At 36.4% G+C, this 24,930-nt stretch overlaps 1 protein-coding gene across 3 annotated transcripts in view; it reads left to right on the plus strand.

Annotated features, from left to right (window-relative positions):
• The window catches only part of LOC150094750 (SPRY domain-containing protein 7), a 139,937-nt gene that overhangs the window by 72,159 nt on the left and 42,848 nt on the right, over nt 1-24,930 (plus strand). For all 3 annotated transcript variants that reach the window (XR_016550115.1, XM_090410958.1, XM_090410957.1), the window contains exons 2-3: nt 323-439; nt 12,402-12,562. Coding sequence is in view for 2 of the 3 variants with exons in the window: in XM_090410958.1 (XP_090267084.1) it covers nt 323-439; nt 12,402-12,562 (278 nt within the window). In the remaining variant the exon portion in view is untranslated. The remainder of the gene's footprint in view (nt 1-322; nt 440-12,401; nt 12,563-24,930) is intronic.

Here is a 24,930-nt window from a genome sequence, read left to right on the forward strand (position 1 = left end):
TATGCTGACAAATATTAGTGCAGATTTTAAATACCATATTTTAATAAAATCCAGCCATCTAGGTTTCAAGGAATAAGATGTGTAAATATAAGTAGAAAGATTAAAAAAAAAAATAAACTGAATAGAGTTGTGAAGGTTATGGAAATTAGTAAAATAGTGTTGAATATGTTTTGGATTAAGAATTATTTTCTCTAGAAGTTGCCTGCTGGTTTTTCCAGGCTCTGACAAAAAAAAAAAATGCACTGGTATCTGAATTTTTGTGAATAAATACTATGTCATTTGAAATTATTGTGAAAGATTTTACTTTTCATTATCTGATTAGGTCACGAGGTTGTAATTGTCAAGAATGGACACAGACTATGCGGAACTGGAGCTGCACTTGCAAATGCTCCAATTGTTCAAAATAAAGCTTATTTTGAAATGAAATTGCAACAAACAGGTTTGTACAATTATGAAACTTGTTAATTCTTGTGTATAGTATTATCAGAATAAGAATTGATTAAAGCTATGATTGAGAGATGTAAGATAGCTTAAATTTTGTTATTATTGTATACACGTTATAAACCATTTGTTCTGAAGATTTATACGTGAACCTGTTAGTCATCATTTTGAAGTTCATATTCTACAAGAGGTATGCTTCTAAATTCCATCAGTTCTGTATTCAAGGAAATTTATAAATAAAGTTTATTTTTCCAAATAAATTATTTGGAAAAATAAACTTTATTTTCACCATTTTATCTGCAACATTAGTGATTATTTATATAAACTCCACAAGAAATGCTGTGAAGGTCCTTTAAGCAAAAAAAAAAAAAACTACCTGCAGATCAGATTAACTGGACAATCAGCTATCACACACAAAATGTGTGCATTTAATATTTTAGCTGAATTGATGTGCCTATGGATGTGAATGAAACTGTTTTCAGTTCAGATTAGTTGGCAAGTAAGTTGGTAAGTTAGTGTTTAAGCAGCTTCTTTGTAATGTGTAGAATTACCAGTTAAGGCTCAGGAGACAAACTTAGAATCTAAGCTGGTCTGCAGGTTCAGCTTTTTTTTTTTTTTTTTTTCTTTTGCTTAAAAGGACCTTCACAGCATTTCTTATGAAGTTTATATAATTAACTCTCCATTCCATGCAATAGTTCTGAGCCTTAGAACTATAGCATGGAATGAATACTTTGGTGGAAAAGAGAACTGTTGAACAGCAGTGAAAGCCAGAATGCTAAATAAAGTAGGTGCAGAATGGATGAATGAAGATATTAAGTATGTAGTCTTGAAGAAGGTAAATAGCATAAGATGAATGGTTACAACAATATTATGAGTATAGAGAGCAGGATAGGAAAATGACTCAGATAAGATTAGCAAAAGTGAATCATGAGTAAAAATTAGCCATACAAGCCAAGAACAATTCCAGAGAGTTCTTTTAGTATATGGACATTACAAGAAAGAATGATAAAGAGCCAAGAGACTATTTTTCTGACAGTATAAATTAAGTTAAGGGGATAATAAATCCCTCATTATTTTAAAGGGATACGAAACTCAGAGATTGAAATCTATCTATCGAAATCTAAGAGTTTCATGCCAAAGAACTATTGGCAAGTCAACACCTGGGTAGTACAATACTAGGGCAACTCATAGCAAAGGTGGAGCAAGCCCCATCACTATCCTTAATATTTTCTCATAATGTAAAATGCAGCTCCTAGGAGATGTATTACTGTTTTACATTATGAGGAGAGGTCACTACCCAGACCGGTTTCAACCTTTATTGAGGTCTCATCAGTGAGTAGGTAGACCTGGAATACCAAGGTTTAAGTGAACTGAACTTACATATACCTCTACTAATGAATTGCCAGACCGGTGTACCCATGTATTATTATTACTACGATAAAGAGCCAAGAGGTTATTTTTCCGGTGGTATAAATTAAGTTAAGGAGATAATAAATCCCTCATTATTTTAAAGCCAGATACGAAACTCGGAGATCGAAATCTAAGAGTTTCATGCCAAAGAACTATCGGCGAGTCCAAGCGTAAGTCAACACCTGGGTAGTACAACACCAGGGCAACCCATAGCAAAGGTGGAGCAAGCTCCATCACTATCCTTAATATTTTCTCATAATGTAAAACGCTCCTAGGAGATGTATTACTGTTTTACATTATGAGGAGAGGTCACTACCCAGACTTGTTTCGAACTTTATTGAGGTCTCATCAGTGAGTAGTGAGTATGAGAAAATATTAAGGATAGTGATGGAGCTTGCTCCACTTTGCTACGAGTTGCCCTAGTGTTGCACTACCCAGGCATTGACTTACGCTTGGACTTGCCGATAATTCTTCGCCATGAAACTCTTAGATTTCGATAGATAGATTTCAATCTCCAAGTTTCGTATCCGGCTTTAAAATAATGAGGGATTTATTATCCCCTTAACTTAATTTATACCGCCGGAAAAATAGCCTCTTGGCTCTTTATCATAGTAATAATAATATATTGGTACACCGGTCTGGCAATTCGTTAGTAGGGTATATGTAAGTTTGGTTCACTTAAACCTTGCTATTCCAGGTCTACCTACTCACTGATGAGACCTCAATAAAGGTTGAAACCAGTCTGGGTAGTGACCTCTCCTCATTATGTAAAACAGTAATACATCTCCTAGGAGCTGCATTTTACATTATGAGAAAATATTAAGGATAGTGATGGAGCTTGCTCCACCTTTGCTACGAGTTGCCCTAGTGTTGTACTACCCAGGTGTTGACTTATGCTTGGACTCGCCGATAGTTCTTCGGCATGAAACTCTTAGATTTCAATAGATAGATTTCGATCTCTCAGTTTCACATCCGGCTTTAAAATAATGAGGGATTTATTATTCCCTTAACTTAAGAAAGAATGATATTGGTGGATGAAATTAGTTGGTGAAAATGGTAGAATGGAAACTACTTTAGAGAATATAGTCAATATTTTATGAACATTCCAAAGTCTTTCATGTTGGTAAGTGTGACATCATTAGTCTCTGTAGCTCAGTTGGTATAGACGAAGGCCTTTGGTCGAAAATACTTGGATTCGATTCCCGTCCAAGACATGAGGAACCTCTATCTGATCTGTTTCGACTAAAGGCGAGTTAGCCATTCTCACATGGAGGTAGGGGTTTTCTCACCTGTAAATTCGGTTTTTTTGTCCCCCAGAACAGGCAAACTGGCCCCATGAACACACTCATCTACAGACAACAGGAGGCACAGGACCAACCACCTTATCCTCGAGGTGGTCACAGTTGTGAAGTCCACAGCTAAGTACCTTAATGGTTCGTGAAAGCTTAAGACAAGACAAGTGTGACATCATGCCGAGCTTGAGTGCAGAGAGAATGGAAGGAGGAACCAGTGGTGAGCCAGTATTTAGTTATGTGAAAAATAAGTAATTCGATGTTAATAAGGTGATAGGATGATGACATATTACTATGTAATTTAAGGGAATGTACTTGTGAGTTAAGGGTCTTATTGACATACCTATTTAATAAGACAAAGTGGGAGTGAATCCCAAAGGAGTGAAAGAAAGGCAAACATTTTTTACTTTAGAATGGAGATCATAAGATAAAGGCTTTGAATCATGGGCTATTCTGTATGTGTGGAGTTATATATGGAGTTGTGTTGAAGATGTTGCAGAGAGAACTGGAATACAGAATTGGGCTGATAACAGTAGCATTCTTTGTGCTGGCCAGCTTGGCTTTGTTAAAAGGCGATTTGTAATTTAGTCATCAGAATGGCTCAAAAGGCCATTCAGATATATAGCAACGGGGTTCATCTCTCATTTTACCAAATGTGTGTTTCTAGTCTACTAACAGTGAAGAATTCTTTCCATCTCTGATTACTGTGATTTGATATCAGATTCATACATGATTCCGTATTGTAAGTTTTTTTTTTTTTTAAGGTTTGTAGTTTTTCTTGGTCCAACATAAAGAGTAGCCATGTGTAGCAAAATGTAATTCAGTTGTATCACTGAAATATGTCATATGCATAGTTGGTGTTTGGTGATGTACAGGCTTAACATGAATTCGATATGCGCGATTGAGTGAAATGATACTATTTCCTGCTTTAAGCGAGTGATTAATCAGTTAATGTGATTTTTTATGTTATCCAAAATTTTACGTTGCCTATCTGCAGTGAACAGAAAAGCTGAAAGTCATTAAGAGACATGAAAGTGGCACTAAAAATACAATGATTGTGCGAGACCTGGGATACAGAGAGTCTACAGTTTGGACTATATTAAATAAGAGCAAAGAATACAAAAAAACAAGGAAAAGTTGCTGCCATTTAATGATTGAGATGTCTTCTATCACTCTGGATTGAGGATTCTAACTAAAAAAAGAATACCTCTTAATACAAGGAATATTCAGACAAAAGCTCTCAATATTTTTATCTCATTGAAACAAACCAAATTTCAAGAGGAATGCGAAAGCTTTACTGAGAGTCAGGATGGTTTGACCTGTTTTAAAAATCGAACTGGACTGCATAATGTAAGAATAACTGGGGAATCTGCTAGTGCTGATAATGATTCTGTGGTCAAGTTTCCTGAAGAATTGTAAAGGATAATTCAGGAGGGTGATTATGACAAACGGCAAATATTCGTCGAAATTGGTCTCTTTTGGAAACGTATGCCAACAAAAACTTTCCTCGCTAAAACTGAAGCATCTCAACCAGGATACAAAGTATCTAAAGATCATCATCCACTTTTATTAGGAGGCAATGCAGAAGGCTATTTTAAACTCAAGCCTATGTTAGTTTATCGTGCGCAAAATCCAATATCTAACATTATTGAAGAAATCACCACAATTGGAAAAGAACTTGGATTTAATGAACTGGATAATGAAGATGTGAGAAACTTACTCAATTTCCATTCAGAATTAAGCAAGAATGATCTTCAACTAGAAGAATAGCGTGAATATGAAGAAGATAAGGAGTGCGAACAAAAAGAGAATGCTATGACTAAGAAGCTAATTGCAAAAGAACTTGAACTAGTTTTCATTCACATTGAGCATGCTAAGGAAATTTTTTTTTATGCTGATCCTGATATGGAACAAAGCTTCAAAGTCTGCTGAAATCATAATAAAGCTATCGCAAATTGCACGACACAATGAAAAAGTCAAGCACAATTCAAACATCTTTACTTAATTTTTTTGTAAACAAGTAGCTCAGTCAAATGTTTAGACATTAAATAAAAATGTAAGTAATTGATTTTTATTAACTTTGATGATTTTACTTCTAACATAGCTTATACTGTAATTTTTTTTGACATTTAAACTGCAGTTATAATTGATGATTTATAATTGTTCCTATTGTTTATTGTATTTGCTTACTGCGATTTCGCTTAGTGCGCATTACTTGATGGATTAATTAATTGCATTAAGTGAGGTTTACCTGTATTTTATCTGGAAGATGAAAATTAGAATGTGTGTATAACTATGTAGTTATTAGCATATGATAGGTTTACAACCTTTCACAGATGAGATTCACATAAAAATGATCTGTGCTTAGTGTCTTGCATAAGTTTCATGATGGTGGTATGAACATTTTACTGTTATAGATAGATAGATACACACATACAGGGCTCCAGAAATCCACTCACCACAGGCAAGTTAACAGAGACAAATGGAGAATGAATTTTCATCTTCATTCTTAATGCATTCTAAATGTATCATTTTTTTCACAAAATTAATTTACACGCTTTGTCGTTTCATTCACTTAAACTTGTTTGATCTTGGGTGGTTGCCAACAAATTTATTGAAGAAGTTTTATTTTCAGAGAGTTGAAAATAAAACTTCTGAATCTAAAATCCTCGATCCTACAGCATTCACTTTTAAAGAATCACAAAATTACTTGCTGTGTTAGTTGCCCATTATCACCAAAAGCCATAACATGAGCCAGTCATCTTCACTTTCTTCCCTCCTTTTATATCCTTTAAGGCTCAGAACTTTGTTTTTCTTTCTGTATAAAAGACTTCATAAATATTCCCTTTTGAGTCCCAAAAATTTTATTTAATGCTCGCTCCACTATGTCACATTTCCTGTTTTCATTTCAGTCACGTAGCGAGAAAATTGAGCTGCCATTATATGTTATAGTTATTCACTTGAAAATAGTAAATCTCGCACATTTAAGTGTGCATGTAAACGTAAGTTTTTCATCACAAAACAAGTAAGTTTTTCGTATTATATATGTATTTAAATTAAACTGCAGTTTCCATTTCACTATGTAATGACGTAATGGTCAGTTAGAATGAGCCTCAGTCACTCATGAGCCTTGGTGACGCGAGTGTGTTATTCGTAGTTTTCTTCAATTACAGCTGATTTTTTATTTTGTTTTCTTTTTAACTATGACCCTTTCACTTTGACAACAATTCCAAAAAAGAAGCAATAGTGCAAAACCAGAAAATGAGCAAAAAAAAACAAAAAAAAGCAATTACGTTAGAGAAAAAATATGAAATTATTACCAGCCATAAAGCGGGTAGACTGTTAAAGTTCTTTCTGAAAACTTTTCTCTTGCTGCTTCTACAGTTTGCACCAATTTAAAGGATAAAGAAAAATATTTGAAAGAAGTAAAACATGCACGATCTATGTAGTCTACATGGTTGCATAATAAAGAAACAGGCAGTATAATTCCTCATATGGAAAAACTGTTAACTGCTTGGATAAGTGACCAAATTCAACGATTAAACATGCCTATTACCTATGCAAAGATTCGTACTAAAGCATTAGCCATTTTTAAAATGCTGAAAGACCAGAAAGGGGGGATGACTGCAAAGAGACGTTTGCTGCAAGTAGTGGGTGGTTTGACCACTATAAAAAGCAAACTCGTTGGCATAACATTAAAGTACAAGGTAAAGCTGCAAGGCTGAAGTGAGGCTGCAAAATCTTATCCTTTAAAAATTAGAAGAAATAATTAAAGAACGAAATTACTTGGCATTGCAGATTTTTAACGTCGATGAGATGGGCCTTTTTGGAAACAGATGCCTGCAAGAACTTCCATAGCTTTCAAAAAACTCGAGTGATCTTAGGTATGGCTAACCAGTTGTAAATGGAAGTTTAGGAAGGTGATGTTAATGAACTGCTTCAATCTCACACTATGAACTCTCACCCAATGATCTCTTTGAATTAGAGGAACAAGAAAGAAACAAAGAAGATAACAAATATAAAGTTCCAATTTGGTTTTTCACTTTAAAAGGCCTGGAAGAAGCATTTAAACTTCTTGAAAGAGCTCAAGCAATCTTTGAATCACAAGATTCAGACGTTGAACGATTTAGTAAATTTTCCTGCGAAATGAATAATGCTTCTGCTTGCTATCAAGCTATTTTTTAAACGAAAAGGAGTGAAAGCCAATGAAGCAGATGACACTCGAGGCCTTTGAAAAAAAAAAAAAAAGGATGCACAGAAGCTTTCTAATATATCTCCTACTACCTCGACGGCTGCCGATTCACCCAGTGATATAGAAATGAGCTAATTTTTTTTCTTTCAAAGAATCTTTTTTAATTTATTAAATATGTCAATCTTTGGCCAGTAAAATCTTTTCTTATCATTTAATATTCATTTTATATTTGCTATATTCTTTCTTACAAACGTAACATTTATTTGCCTTAGAATTATTTCTAAGGCAAATAAATTCCCACTTTAATAATTCTAGATTTACAAATGTTCGCCATGAACCAATTAATTCGTAAAGCCGGGAACTACCTATATCTGATTCTGATAACCATGTTTCAGTAATGCCAACAATGTATTCAATAAAGCAGCGAACTTAATGTTTCTGATGCTCCTGCCATTTGCACATAGACATAACAGATTACTACCTGACCTTTTCTTATAATTAAATATGTGATTTGTTTGGCCTTGTTGTAGAATTTTCTCTCTTTTTCTCCCTAGACATACTCAAAAGGTTTATACAGAACGCATACATTTCTACCCCTTCCCCAGATGTATATCCATATTCACAGTCATCCGTATCTTTGTTTATTTTATTACATGTTTGCTCATCAGCTGTGTAAAGTGATTGTTTTACACCAAGTGTTAAGTAATTACACAAGGTTCAATTCCGATTGGTGTAATGACTTAACTATTTTAGAATACACAAAATTACTGACTCAAGACCATTATAAAAAATACATGTACTGAAACTAAAACAATATATATTGTAAATAAAATAAAAGTAATAACTATAAAACTATTTGGATCGAAGATCTTCTAAAATAAAAATATACTTTAGAGATCTCATTTTTCTTAGAGAATAAATTCCTTCTCTCTCTCTCACACTCATTCATCCTATTAATAGTTTGTTTCACATAAATCAGTCTATCAGTCTGAACATTTTCTTTTCCACAATTTATTTATTTATTCTTATGGCAAAAATAATACAATGCAGCTATAGGTCAATGTCTAGTCCAGAAAGCCAATCTACGCTTCATCCATCACCTCGTAGGTTTCTTGGAGGTTACCATGAAATTGCCATCTTGGGCAGTTGTTCACAGTATGGGTGATCATCTGGGCTATGGGGGGAACAGTCACAATAAGGGTTGTTTGACAGTTTCCATTTGAGTAATAGGTAGCCGCACCTGCCCTGGTTAGTTCTGATCCTGTTGACAGATGATCAAATCTTCCTTGGAAAAGTAAAACCAGGCTGCAGAGCACAGGTATTTTCAACCAGGAATCAATTTTGGGAGATTGTTGGACCAGTGTTCTCTCCATGTGTCAGATGATGGTAAGGCAGCTGAAGAGAATTCGTCCATGGACCAGAAAGAGTTTTTTGATTTTAGGCAAAGACTAGGTGGATTTTTGAGATTACAGTGCAGGGGCAGGAGTGGGTTGCTCATTACTTTATTAAATTATTTAATCAAGGCTTGTCTTCTCTGTATATTTGGTGGAGCAATGTTGGATAGGACAGGCAGCTAGAGGAGAGGGGTGCTTCTCAGTGTCCCACTAATTGTGAGCATGGTAGCGTTTAGCTGGGCATCTATGATGTTAGTGTGCACACTTCTTTTTCAGACAGGGGGCATAGCATTCTGCTGCAGAGAATGCAAGGGCTAGAGCAGACGACCTTAGGACTTCTGCATCACAACCCCAGGTTGTTCCAGCAAGCTTTGAAATGATATTATTTTTTTTTTAATTTTGTTGGACAGGTTGGTGATGTGCCTTTTATATGTTTGGCTTCTGTCCGAGCTTACTCCAAGGTATTTGGGGTGAGGCTCATGCAGTGTTTCCTTATCTAGCATAAATTATCGCATTCATCTTCACTGTTTCACTGAAGTATAAATATTCTTACCTCAGGCAGTTTTATTACAAGACACACAAGTCATAAATTCATTACCAGAGAAAAACAAAGTGATAAAGGAAACTTTATAAAGTTTCCTTTATCACTTTATAAACACTGTATCAAAGTAGAACTCTTCATTCAAACCACTTTACAGTTTCATATTCCTCTAATTACATCACTTGTTCTAATAAACCAATATCACTGGCATCCTTGAGACAAAAGGCAAAACTTTTCATTTAGCGTTTCTTCAAATGTTCAAATAAAACGTCTACTTAATCTCCTTTTATTTGCTATTCACTTGTTGACAGTCTCACCCTTCCAGTCAAAGGATTTACTTTGTTATGATTCCCTTTTCAGAATCCTCTATTAATATATATTCCAGCTGTCAAGTTTACTTAAAATCTTCTTAAAACAAAATTCTCTGATCTGCATTCTTCAACTTCCATTCTCTCTCTCTCTACTTGTTTTCCTTGTTCCCTGGATACCAAATGCTCTCTCTCTCTCTGTCAGCTGGTAATCTCCTCAGTGAGCATGCTCACTCCGTGTAAATGGCAGGCAAGAAGTTGCATATAATGGCTGACACGTTGTCTCCGTTAGCGTAAACCTAAACGTAAACCTAACCTAAACACAACAAATATCTTAATGCTTAACAATTTTATATTACAGTAAAGAAGATTAAAAATGATTATGAACAAACAGAATCTAGTAAGTACATCAAAGTGCTTTACATTTCATTTTTACAATCATATATCAATAACGGGCACATCGCAGGTGCCAATATGTGTTACAAAACCAAAACTAATGATACATTAGAATAGAGAAACATTTGTAAAAATATTCATAATTGTAAATTATGATTATTGTTACATTGTGTTTGTATACCATAACTGAACTTTCACACACATTTTCCGCATTCCTCCCATGATGATCTAGTTTCTCTGACTTGCTGCATTAGATCTCATCCCAATAAGTAATTTTTCCAGGCTTCTGATTCCAAATCCATTCAAGTGCAGGCCATCCCTCTTATACAAGTCTTTTCTGCCATCAAACACACTCCACGCATTTGAAACCTTGCATCCATTTCTTTTACACATCCTGCTCATTGAATTATTTGCCATCATCCTCCTCCTTAACTCGATACTGTCATATCTGGGTAGCAAACCTACTTTTACTCTCTCATATTTCTTTCTCACTTCTTCCAACAGTCCTTTCATATCCTCTTTCATACTGTATTTGTTGCTACTTAAATTATTAGTTCCAGCAAGAGATACCAAGAATTACCATCTCTTTTCTTTTCTGTTACATTTGTCATATTTTTAATTTTCTTTTCCAGGAAGCTAGAATTGCTGACTTCCTAAGCAAGCACAAATTTTATGATCAAATGACCATACCACATCACCTCTTTTTTTCTTAGAACTTAAATTGACTTACCTTGTTATTATTATTATTGGAAGTTCAGTGCTTTCCTGCCTTTTCTTGTTTTGATCCTTTTTGTTATCCTAAGTTCTGGTAAGCATTTTTCCACTTTTTCAAATTCTCTGTTTTATTTCTAATAATTTCCTTTAATTGGGATATTTCTAGTGTCAGATTATTCATGGTTGTATTATCATCATCATGGCAGCAACATTTCTGCTCTTTGGAACAAAGTTTGTTCTTCTCTGTACTTGTGATGTAGACACTGGCCTGTTGTGCTGAGTTTTCAGTTCATTTTTAAGACTATTAAAAACTAACAATATTTCTACAGTAATGTTATTAAATGTACTAGTACAATAAATACACTAAAAAAACTAAAGTACTATACTACTGGTATATCTTTAGTGTGGTATATTATGCTACAATAATATACTGAAGATACACCAATTAATCTAAGAAAACATTCAATAAATCAACAAATATCACCGAACTTTCAGGATCTTCATAACAGTATGTCTTTACACCGTATAGTCTTGAACCCAATATCTTAAACTCTGAAGCCGTAAGCTGGAAATTGTCCACATGCAAACCCAAATCTGGTCACTATTACTTTCCATGGAATTTAAAGTACAGGTATCCCTCGATTAGCATGGTTAATTAATCCCTCTATGTTACTGCGTATATCAAAATCGTGTTAATCAAATCTAATAATCAATGGTAAAAATTACAATTCGTCCATGAGATTGATTACTGTATTAATAATTCGTTTTATATGGTACTCTTTTAGGAAAGATAAAAAATGAATGCAAAGTAAATGTTTAATAAATACTTGTACTTATATTATTTACTGCAATTTATTTTATCAAAAGAAGTTTTCAAGAGTTGTTTGAACAGTTTTAGTTTTTTTCTTATCAGCATAAATTCTACAATAACAAGCAATGAAACGTAAAGAAAAAACATTGCAATTATAATACATGATGGTATACAAATTAAGTTAATATTGAATCCAACATTATTTCATAACCGAATATAGAAACTACAAGAGTTATAGAAACTAAAAGTTTCGGCAGATGCAAGCATAAGCAACCTTATGGGCAACTCATAGTAAAGGTGGAGTAAGCTCCAGATCTCTTTCTTTAATATTTTCCATAATATAAAGCCTGATGGTTTATTTATTTTCAGTTACAATCTAGAAATTATTGAATCTAGAATAAAAAAAAAAACTAAACCATACTATACTGACATCGGAGGTCGTGGAATCTCTCAGATACAATTTACTGTCAAATATCACAAACCTTTACATAACATGTGTTAAACCAAACTGACAGCAAAAAACAGCCGAATATCACTCGTAACATATGAAAGCACAGCTATGCTTGACCTCAAGCTGTACACTGAATTGTGTAAGAATATTTATATTAAACATTTTGCATGTATCTGTCAGATCAGCTGTGAGCTCCGCAGGGTTAAAGGCATGTTAATCAAAACTCTTGCCGTGTATATCAAGGGATTGTTGCAGTTAATTTCGCCGCGTTAAGCAAGGGATACCTGTACTTTTCAGGTTCCTTTCATTAAATTTTACTGATTGGGAATTGAATTTTCTGTACTGGATCAGTGGAACAACAGTGAATGTCATTTCAGTTATTCAGTGTTTACATTATTTGGATAGTAAAGCTCATTGTAAAATATTTTATTACACTTAAATTTTATTGTAGGTCTCTGGGGTGTTGGATTGGCTACACGTAAAGCTGATTTAAATAAAGTTCCCTTGGGTCAAGACCAAGACAGCTGGATGCTATGCAGTGAAGGTACTATTGTCCACAATGGCGAAGTGCTCTATAAGCTTCCAGAGGTACCTATGGAAGGAGATATAATTGTAAGCTTAATTTTTTTTTTATTGATCAGTATGTTAATTGTTTATATGACGTCTTTAGTGGTTTGCTATAATTGACTTTATTTAAATAAAAGCCAAATTGATTTTGGATTATGGCCACTTTGTATACAAACTCACAAGACTCACGATGTTTACATAGTACATGAAGATTATTTTTGTTAATCTTAGATATTATGGTTTCTTAAACAGTATGGGAGAGGAAAGGTTAGCAAAAGAACTCTTTTTTTTGCCAGGATGCGCAGGAAAAAGATCCAGAGAAAGACCAAGATCTAGGTGGAATCATCAATCTAACAAATAAGCTTAGTTGTTGATGGTTATTCATGACTTTTTTAATGGTATTAACAACACAAACTATTTTATCAAAAGATGTTTTATTAATTGCTTATATTTCACTGAATTTCAAATCAGGATCATTAGAGCACAACACATCTTGTATATGCAACAGCGAGTATGTGAAACAATACACTTGTAATGGATAAAAGATCTAAAGTCCTATTTTGGTGCCCTCTAATGTTGTAAAAAAATAAATAAAATAAAAAAATTACAGCTATGTGGGAGTTACTCTTAAGATTAGTCTCCCAAATTTTTGGCAAATTAATGCAACTATATTTCTTCAGATTATGGTTGCATTAATTTGCCAAAAATTAAGAATTCTTCATAGCCATGGCTGACTCAAAAAATAATCTTTCAGATCTGCAATGACTTCTAAGCCTCCTTAGCTCAGTCAGTATAGACGAAGCCCTTTGGTCGGAAAGACCTGGGTTCGATTCCTGTCAGTGACGTGAGGAACCTTTATCTGTGTCTTTCGACTAAAGGTGAGTTAGCCGGTCTCATACGGAGATAGGTTTTTTTTTTTTTTTTTTCACCTGGAAACTCGGGTTTATCTTCCCCCAGAACAGGCAAACCGGCCCTGTGAACACACGTGGATTACAGTCGTGAATACGTCCCAACCATATGCCAGTCCTGAGCCCGGATAAAATTAGGGGGTTGGGGAAAGCAATGGTGAACTACCCTGTGAAAATCTCACTGTGAATACTTTGTGGGCAATTGCCTACAAAGTCACCTATGGTCGGAAATAACTGAAAGGGAGAATCAGAAATGACTTCTAAATAGCACATTCATTTTCTTCCATCTAATCCTGTGTGAAGGAGCGTCCAAAGTGTAGTCTGCTAGTCCTGACTTGCCATAATAATAGTAGCGAATGTATTTTTTATTTTCTTCAGGGTGGATGTTAACCAATCTTCCTGTTTGCCCATAGTAGACCAAGTCACAGGGAACTTCATATACTCCAGGGTGTGCTGGAGGGTGAAGTTTATCCTTAGGTGAGAGGATCAGAGTAGTTAATTTAACATGAGGTTTGAATGTGGTGTGAAGGCCATGTTTCATCACTACTTTGGCTATCTTTTCTGATGTACCTCTGACATTGGGAATAGAAATGGTATTGTTGTGTTCCTGTGTATTAGGGGGGGGGGGTATTGGGACTATGTAGTATTTTACATGGAACACTTTGAAAACAAAGTACTTACCACAGCTACATACAAGCCCCTAGTGTGGTTACACTATGCTGATGATGTGTTTGTCATTTGGCCCCATGGACAAGACACTTTGGATAAGTTTGTCACCTACCTAAACAGCCAATACCCCAAAATCCACTTCACAGTAGAAAAAGAATCTAATAATTGTTTACCACTTCTTGACACCTTAGTCACTCACCTTTCAGATGGATCACTGAGAGAGAAAGAAAGATACCTACATAAAGAATCACATCATCATCCAGTCCAACAGTGTGGCATTTTAAAAACACTTACACACAGAGCCAGAGCCATTTGTTCTAACGATACAGCTCTGTCCACAGAACTCAATTGGCCAACAGCTACAATTCCTACAAAATAAATAAAATATTGTCTGCGCCCCTGACTGATGGCAATACGAGGATTGTTCGATAAGTCCATGCAAAAATGAAGAAAACAATTTTTTTGGGACAAACGTTTTTTATTTTTCAGCATAGTCTCCTTTGAGGTCTATACACTTAGTCCAACGATGTTCGAGTTTTTTGATCCCATCTATATAGTATGATTTGCCCAACTCTTCAAAATAGGCAGTTGTTTCAGCAATCACATCATCGTTTGATGAAAATCTCTTTCCTGCCAGCCATTATTTCATGTTTGGAAACAGATAGTAGTCCGAGGGAGCCAAATCTGAAGAGTAGGGGGAGGATGCGAAAGGACTTCGTAGCGTAAATCTAACAATTTTGCAACAATTCACATGTTGAAGCTTTTGATTCAGTGTGAGCAAACACGGCACCCATCTTGCAGATAGTTTTCTCATATGTATATGTTCATGTAAAATATTATGTATGCGGTCATTTGAGATGGCCACAGCCTTAGCAATTTCGCGCACCTTCACTCTTCTGTCATCTGTCAACATATCATGGATTTTTTTCAATAATTACTGGAGTAAAGGAAAGCTTTCGACCAGTGCATACTTCCTGTCCTAACATATGGAGGAGAAATATGGACTTTAACAGAAGCCCTAAACAAAAAGCTGGGAACAACACAACATTGCATGGAAAGAAGTGTGCGAAAAATAACATTAAGAGATAGGAAGACAAATACCTGGATAAGATCTCAAATAGGTGTCATGGATATTGTAAAATACATTTAAGAGGCTAAGTGGAGATGGACTACCTATATTGCCAGATGCAGTGACGAGAGATGGACTAGAAAACAACAGAGTGGAGACCAATGGATGGAGCAAGACAAAGAGGAAGACCGAGAAGAAGGTGGAGGGATGAACTGAAACAAATTGTAGGAGTGAGATGAATGGGAGAGGCAGAAAACCGAGTGATCTTGAAAACCATGGGGGAGACCTTCGTCCAGCAGTGGACAGAACCAAAAGGTTGAAGAAGAAGATATATGTGTATACAATTATAAGTTAGGAAATATTTGCTGATTTATAGAGTACTATCTCCCACAACGGAGAAAGACGTAGACCATAGGATCTGTTTAGGTTAGGGGAGTGAAGTAACGTTTCCCATGTTTCTTTGTAAAGCCGTTCCATTAGGAACCGACTTTTGTGAATGACTTTTGTCTTTTTCCATTGAACCTGAACAGACTGTTCAGGTTCAATGTACTGGATATACGACTTTTATTCTTCTAACCGGATCAAAGCAGATCTTCCTGTTTGTCCGAAATATGATAACCCACAAGAGCAGGGAATCTGGTAGACACTTGGCTAGCTGAGATGTAGGAGCTTGTCCTTTGGAGACATGAGGAATGTGGAGATTTTTCTAATGGGTCGAAAGGCCACACAAGTATTTAGTTGTTTTAACACTTTAGCTATGCATTTGCTTTTTTTAAAAATAAATTTAGGAAATTTAATCTTAGGTGGTTAAATTTCCTACTTAGGTGGTGCTTTGTGAATATAACAGTTATTGTTTAATTAGCCTTTGTACCTGTACTGATGATGCCTGTGATACTCAGGCGAAAATTCTACGAATAAAGAATAATTTACGTGAGTTAATTCTGTTATTATATTAGTAAGCAATATGTCTACTCACGGTATAGTGAAACATTTATAAACGATTTTAATCGAAGTTGTAGACTCACCATAATCTTTATCAAGCTTAGCTTTGGTTTCTTGAGCTGTTTTGCCTTTCAAAAAGTAATGCTTAAATCACTACACGAAATTCTTTCTCATCCATTTTTCACAAATCACGGTACTTGATCGATTCAAATGAATGCCAAACACAGATTAATAGATCTATAGATCTATCTGACTGAAACTTAGTGTGTGATCCTCCAGTAGTTGCCAGCAACTAAAAATAACTTCGATACATACTGGTGACGCCATCTCTTAGACTTTGCACAGACTTATCGAACAGCCCTCGTATGATCTATTTGATTCTGCATTTTGCTGTCTTGTGATACCCAGGTTACTCTGTATTCCCTTATGCTGGAAGATTGTGCCATCTATTACTAAGTTCTATTTGTCATAGAGTTCCACCAATAATTCACCATTTACATATAGTATTAGTGGTTATACCACTAATACTTGGTCACCCGTTTATGATCACAGGTTCTGGCAAGGGTGTGTTTGAGTGGCTGTATGTTGTATATCATGAAACCAAAGACTTCATAATATTATATAATCATCATTCCTTAAAACCTGCTTTAGACGTACAAGTAACAAAGCAGCACATCATCTTGCATCATGTATTCTCATACTTGGTTACAGAATAAATTATACTTACCAAGAAATCATATTCATCCTTGACCCAAGCATGTGCAATCAAAAGTTTGTGTGTAAAGTATCTTTATAACAAAACTACTTGTATATGGAGACAGACGATTTCACATCAAGCTGCCATACTGTCCAATACAGTAAAACCCCGAAGTTATACGGTAGGTGGGACCAACAAAAAAGCATGTAAGTTGAATTCGCGTAACTCGGGGTATAATTTTGCATGTAATTTATATATACAAACATACAATTGGGACCAAAGGTTTACAAAAACACCTATATTTTTTAAGAAATATAATCATAATTGTAGATTTTCGTACATAAAAAAAAGAAACTTATTTCAATGTCGATGGTTTCATAAAATTAATAGATTCGTCTGCTGGCATAATCTCTTTTTCTTGTCACGCAAAATTTCTTCATAGCAAGCTAATGATTTTTTTATTCCTTGCCTTTTGCCTTGTGGCTACAGTTCATTCCTCGTTAGAATCTATGTCCTCAAAATCTGTAAACCTTTCTTTTATGATTGTTCTTACTGTGGATTCCTGTAGATCGAACTTCTTTGCTAGCTCATAAATTTTCATTTCGCCTTCAAAATCCTTAATAATGTTGAGTTTTGTTTCCAAAGTCAATGTTTTTCTTTTCTTGCTAGCTGGAGAAGAATCGGACTTGCTTCTTTTGGATGACATTATTATTTTTTATGTGATAAAATTTTTATCAAGAACATAACATTAAACAATCGCAAGGTTTGTAGACTATAAAAATCATGCATGAATGGAGACCGTGTGAAACACATCAGTGCTTGTTCACAGCATGTGTGACACTGGTGAACATGGTCGGCGCCTGAAAGAGACAACTAGTGGTGAAGCAGGACGGGAATACGAAACTGCATAACTCTGGATTCGCGTAAGTCAGGGTATGACTATACATTGGTCTAGCTTCCACAAATGAAACCTCAATGAAGGTTGAAACAAGTTCAGGTGGTGGTCCTTCATAATGCATAGGAACATATGCTTCCAGAATTAAGTGTGCTATGTATTATAGGATGCTAGAGCAATCTGTTATGAGGTCATCTGCCTTTTATATATAGGTAGCCTAGTTGCGAAGACACTTCATTGTCAGACTTCTGTATTCTCATACTTGGGTAAAGAATTAAAACAAGAATATAATTTCTTATTAATTATAATTTGATAATTCTGCCCTTGCTTGATGGAATTAAAGAATTTTTTGTTATTTAGGATCACTAAAATTTGTCATTTTACTGGGACAATTCAATGGCAGAATTACATAAAGTTGTTTCTAATACATGTGCCAGCACTGTTGCTGTATAAGAATGCTGTTACCAAAATACATCTGTTTGTGATTGTCTGCCATGCTTTTTTTTTAATTAAAACTGAGGTGGCTTAGTCTGTGAGGTACATTATTTCAGTTACAAGAGGGAAAAAACACCTCCTGCCTCTTATATGTTCCTCATATCCTTGGCAGATTTTAGTCTTTTGAAATAAATTTTATCCCCATTTGAGAAGGATAATGTTCCATATTAAATAGTAGTGCTATTCTATTTGCCCTGCACAAATAAATTCTCTTAGTTCTTATTTATTATTATTACCTGACACCTCCAAGGAGTCCAAAGACTCATCAAGGGAGGGCACATACTCAACAACTCTCGGTGTCCACCATCCAATCCATCAACTACAGTGAATCACATCATCTACACCAACGCCACTGCAGACATCACCAGTTTTTTCACAGATAATCACAAACATGTCCAACGCGGGATTCGAACCCGCAGCCTTTTGACTGGAGAGCAGATATGCTCTCCAGTCAAAAGTCATTTCTATGTCACTTGGCCAACCAGGCTGACAACATCTATTTGTGAATCTCTCTCTCTCTCTCTACACACACACACACACACACACACACACATAGTTGTAAACCTATTAGTGCAGGGTGTTTCAAATTAAAGTATTCTTATTCAGAGCAGTCTGTAGAGAGGACCAGTAGATGAAATACTCTCAAACTTGGTGGGTGCCATGACCAGATCATGGGGAAAAGATTTTAACAATAAAAAAATTAGTTCAAAAATGAATGATAGGGAAAATATGGCACTGTGAGTGTGAAAAGATAGTGAAGTTTGCATATCACGTGAGCCATAAGGTGATATAAATAAAGGAGTGAGACTTACTCTGCAGTAATTAAACCTGCGCAATGGGTTTACTTTGTCTGAATGTGTCTTGCTTGTGGAATGTTTCTATAAGAATGGGGAAAATACTGCAGTAGCACTTTGAGTACAGACACCTAAAGACTGTGAAAACATCAAATGCCATGTGATGTATTGTTCATTGATTTGAAAAGACAAGCAGTTTTGCAGTCCAACCAAGAAGGGGGGCATAACTCTGAAATTCTGCAAATGACTGAAGATGTTGCAATTGAAGTTGTTGGGCAGTTAAATGAAAATGTTGTAGGTTCATGAAGTGCATGTGCTGTAGCAAGACGATTAGATTCTTCATACACAGCAGCATGGAGAGCTTTGCATAAAGTGTTGCAGTGCTACCTGCATACTCTTAGCCACTGGCAAGAGTTGCGAACAGGAGATACTAGCATCGAACTGTTTGTGTTGACATTTCTCGCATGCATGGAGGTGAATGAGGATTGGCCTTGGATCATACTTATGGAGTGTGAAGAGCATTTTCATGTTTCTAGAACAGTTATCATCCTTTCAGGGATTTAAGCCCAGTGGCTTGTTCTGGTCTTATTCTATCTTTTCCTTGATCATCCCTGACTTCTATGTCCTCCAAATGGGTGGTATAAGAGTATCGCTTTGGGTAGTCTTGAAGTATCCATTCTTTCAGTAAGTTCATTTCACTTTTTTTGGTATTTGTATACTTTATCCAATACTGAGTCTATTTTTAGTTCTTTACGTTTTTTTATTCTTTATTTTATTTTTATTATTATTATCATCAGAGAGCATAGTCCGCTGTCTTTCATAGGAATTTTATGTCTCCAGTTTTTTTTGTTTTTTTTTCCCCCTGCAGTTTTTATGGCCATAATTCACTTCTGGAGAGTAGAAAAGGTCTTGCCAAAACTTGTCTCTTATTCTTGTATGCTTTTAAACTTTGTTAGGTTTGAGAATATTATTGATCATCCCTGTTATCTTTAAAAAGATGGAAATTTTGATATCAATGTCAGCTTCCTTTGTCTATGATACAACACATCCAGATTAATTGCTTGAAGGTATTTGAAGCAGTTAATTTGTTCTAAAATTTTATTTTATCATGATTTTATTTCTGACTAGAGAAGGGTCTTTTAAAATCCATGATTTTTGTTTGGTCTATTGATATTTGCATTCCACATTCTTTAGCAAATATGTTTAAGGAGTGTATTGATCTCTGGGGTTCATCTCACTCCTTGCTATGATTACCTGGTCATTTGCAAACAAAAGGTATTAAGTGCAGTACCATGGTCCAGTTTAAATGTAGGTTTTAAATTTTTCTTCCATTTCTTTGTGGAACAGTAAGTACTCAAAACTGTTGCATTTGGGCTACAGAGAATTCCCATGCATTTCAATAAGTTCCGTTACATTTACCAAATGTCATAGTATGTGACATTTGGGCCTTTATTAGGCCTTTTTTTGAAGCAGTTCCCATTGAACTGGACCTGTGACCTACATGGTTACATCTGCATGTTATCAAGACATGTTAAGGAGTTCTGTTATCCTGCAACTGCAGCAGAGAGGGTGCCCAAACAAAAGTTCAACAGCTATCGTGTCAACATTTCACAAAGAATAGGATAATCATTTTGCTCATTTTTTATGAAATGGCAACTATGTTCACCAGACCTTTGGGGTTACCTCAAAAGCATTGTGTATCGGGGCAAAGTTCTTCACCTGACAGATTTGAAAGACAAAATTGCACATCATGTGTGAAACCTTTCGACAAATCAGTTACTTTCCTTTGTAGACAGACCAAAAGTCAATATTGCTGTATGACAATATCGGCTTTTGGTCCTGCATAAAGGCCAACACATTTAATGTCACCTCCATTGATCATTTGGCTTGTCTTGACAGCTCCTTGCAGCATGTCAGCTCTATGTAATATGTTTTTTGTATCATGTTATTTTATGAAATGAGCAAAATAAACATCATTGAATAACTTTGTCATCAACTCGGAATTATTTCACAATCACCTACCATCTGGTTCACATTAATGTAATTTTCTCCTGCTCACAGCACCATCTTCACCTATCAGTCATTTTTTTTAATATTTAAAAAAAAAAAATTTATTGTTGAAATCTCTTCCCCATAATCTGATTATGCTATCCACCAAGGTATAACAGTAATTCATCTACTGGTTCTCTTTACCAATTGCTCTGGATAGGGGTACTTTAATTTGAAACATCCTGTACATTAGTGCTGTTGGTAGAATAAGGTTAAATAATCTGGAAACCTTTTATAGAGACCAGCTATGGATTTTTTTTCAAGCCACTTCATCTTACCTTCCCACAACAAGTAAGTTGAGGAATATGAGTTTTAAAGAAAAAACATCCCACCCACGTTATCATTGTCAATCTCATCAGAACCCAGTTCACGCCAGATGTTGGCAATTTCCTCAACAACATTATCTATTTCATTTGAAAAGCTTCTAAAATCATTTGCACAATGTGAAAGAATGTGCTTCCAAACGGCTTTCATATTGCTAGCAGTAATTTCATTTGACTTTGCAACTTCATAAGCAGCCGAGATTTCTCTAATTTGGCCAGAAAAATCTTGGAAGGCATTTGCTTCCAAAAAATGCTGGTTTCATCGATATTAAATATTTGTTGGTCGCCATAGTCCCCTTTTTCCAAACTTTTCTTCAAAATCTCTGGATGATTTATGGCAAGCACTTGCAGTTTTGCCTGCGATTCAAACATTATGTAGGCTATTTCTCTCCACCCCCCCCCCCCCCCACCCCCCCCCCCCCCCACCCCCCCCCCCCCCCACCCCCCCCCCCCCCCACCCCCCCCCCCCCCCACCCCCCCCCCCCCCCACCCCCCCCCCCCCCCACCCCCCCCCCCCCCCACCCCCCCCCCCCCCCACCCCCCCCCCCCCCCACCCCCCCCCCCCCCCACCCCCCCCCCCCCCCACCCCCCCCCCCCCCCACCCCCCCCCCCCCCCACCCCCCCCCCCCCCCACCCCCCCCCCCCCCCACCCCCCCCCCCCCCCACCCCCCCCCCCCCCCACCCCCCCCCCCCCCCACCCCCCCCCCCCCCCACCCCCCCCCCCCCCCACCCCCCCCCCCCCCCACCCCCCCCCCCCCCCACCCCCCCCCCCCCCCACCCCCCCCCCCCCCCACCCCCCCCCCCCCCCACCCCCCCCCCCCCCCACCCCCCCCCCCCCCCACCCCCCCCCCCCCCCACCCCCCCCCCCCCCCACCCCCCCCCCCCCCCAAATTTGCTCTAACCAGCAGGCCCTGAAACAAGAACTAAAAATCATTAGTGACACATTCATAAACAATGGCTATAACAAAAATACTGTCAATAAAATACTCTATAAAACCACAACAAAAACGAATCTAGACTACAGTAAAACCATAGCCATCCCATACATTAAAGGGTTATCAGAAAAAATCAACAGAATCCTACAACATTATAACCTTAATGCCACCTTTAAACCACCCACTAAACTTAAAACTATATTCAGCTCCTCTAAGGACCCTCTCCTCCCATTAGCACATCCTGGAGTCTATTGCATCCGCTGCACCTGTAACTTACCGTACATTGGTGAAACAGGACGGACAATCCCTATACGCAAAAAAGAACACATTAGACACATTAAATATAACCATTATGGTGAAGCAGGCCTCTCAGACCACGCACTCAACACCTTACACCAAATCAACTGGAAAAGCACCTGCTCCTTACACCGTACAAAAACATGGTACGAAAGAAAATTTAAAGAATCCTGCGAAATCCTGATAAACCACCCAAATATCAACAACAAAGATGGTATGAAAATTCCAAGGATCTGGATGGCACACATTCAGCCAACCTAATTTGAAAGATTCAACACAAGTCAGGACTCTAGCCAATCTGCTATTATTAGAAACCATTCCACTCCAACTGGCTGGAATGATGTTAATATAATGTTAATATATGTATATAGTAGACAACACAAATAATAGGACTTTAGCGCTGATGTATAATTTTTTTTTTTTTTTTTTTTTTTCCCACCAGAGGTCAGGCCAACAATTGTGGTAGCGGTTAGTCAGTGTCTTTAACGAACCAGTATGATTGTGGTATAGCTTGTTTCCTGTGTATATTTGTACGCTCCAGAAGATGACCTTAACATAAAGGTCGAAACGTCGAATTGTAAAATTTTAGTAATAGTAAACTAAAGTTTTTATTCAAACACGGTAGTTGTCTCCATAATTTCCAAAAATGCATTCGGATCACCGTGCAAGCCTAAAAGAAAGGATTTATTATATTTTCTTTAATTGCATCTCTTGCTTTCTCTTTATTAGCATTAGTTGGTTCTTCATAATCCATAAACTCTTCTGAGCCTGAAGAGTTTTCATTTGATGATCCACAGCCTTTGCCATCTTTACATTTTTTATCACTTCTTTTTCTTTTAGTTGTAATTCTTTTTTTTAATTTTTTTTTGTTTATCTTCATTTTTTTATGAATTCGTCTTTCCTTTTTGATGATCTTGTCTGCATATTAAGTTCTTTCAGTTGTCTTACTTTTCTGTTTCTTCTCCAGTTTCTCCTTGTAGAACAGTTGAATGTTTTTGCATTTTATCGTTTACCTGTTCAGTTGTTATTTTAGGTTCATTATTGGTAATTGGTTACTGGAAAAGTTGCTCCTAAAGATCTGGAATTTTGGGGATAATTTCTAACTGATTTGGTCGCGCACGTTTTGTGATTTTATCAAGTGTAGTTTGCTTAAAAGCACCATCTTTACTAGACTGAATTGGAAGATCCAGGAACTCTTCATTATGCCTCTCTGATGTATATGGTGTTCTGATTGGCTCTACAGGAGCTCCCACTCTTTTTGCAAAAGTTCTAAAAGGACAGGTGTTAACATGCTGTTCAGAACTTTTGCATTTCTGAGAGGGTTTGAGGCACTGATTAGCGATATGTCCAATCTCCATGCAGTTGAAATATTTAGATTTGGGACAGTTACCACCTAAGTGATCGTATGAACCGCAACGCAGGCATTGACATTGTACTCCAGGATCCGTACAACCATAACTCAGGTTGTACCGATGTTGACAAAATTTGGTACAGGCGTCTTCATATCCATTGTGAAGTTGACATCACCAGAAAACCAATTTGGATCTTTACTTGACAAACCCTTTCATATATTACTAATCTTACCCCATTTTGAAAATGTCTGTATAAGAATTTCATTACTGTTCTTTATATATTCCATCAGAAATCTTTTGATTTTTTACTGTTTTTACCTTGCTCCCAACCATTACAGGAATAACTGTGCTGCCTTCAAAATTAAAACCCTGTAATAGTTTGTCCCTTGTTTCCACATCTTTAACTACAATTAAATATTTCTCTTCTCCATAAGGGGCGAAAGAATAAATCTTTTTTTGCACCGACTATCTCTTTTAAAACCTTAGTTACCCGTCTCGCTTCTTTACATCCGCGAATTTCAATTCCTAGAGTTCGCACCCTTGGAGAAATTGGTACCATTATCTCAAGTGGGAAAAAGACTATAACCTCTGCATTTAATTGGTAGAAAAAAATAATTTTCAGTTGTAAGACTGAGAATAAAATAATCCCATGATACAGAAATAATTCTACAACACCGGCAAATGTTTATTTGAGCTACTATAAATGGCAGATGTGTGACCACTAAAAGTAATCCCATAATGCAGATACTAACTGCACTACCAGCAATCCTAATATTTATTAAAAGAAACCACTGCTAGTGGGGACGAAACCATCACTAGCACCGGGAAAATAAATTAAACTGAAAAACAAACGAAAGAAAACCAAAGTACTTATTTTGTCAAAAACAGATATCTCGTCAGTGGGAGCCAGACCTAGAAGTGATACCATGATTGAAATAATGCAGATGTCATATTTCCATATACAAGTAGTCAAAAGGTGTCACAACTT

This window comes from Typopeltis vanoorti, chromosome 21, assembly GCF_054136105.1.
Source record: "Typopeltis vanoorti isolate ZY-2024b chromosome 21, IOZ_Tvanoo_1.0, whole genome shotgun sequence".
NCBI lineage: Eukaryota > Metazoa > Arthropoda > Arachnida > Uropygi > Thelyphonidae > Typopeltis > Typopeltis vanoorti.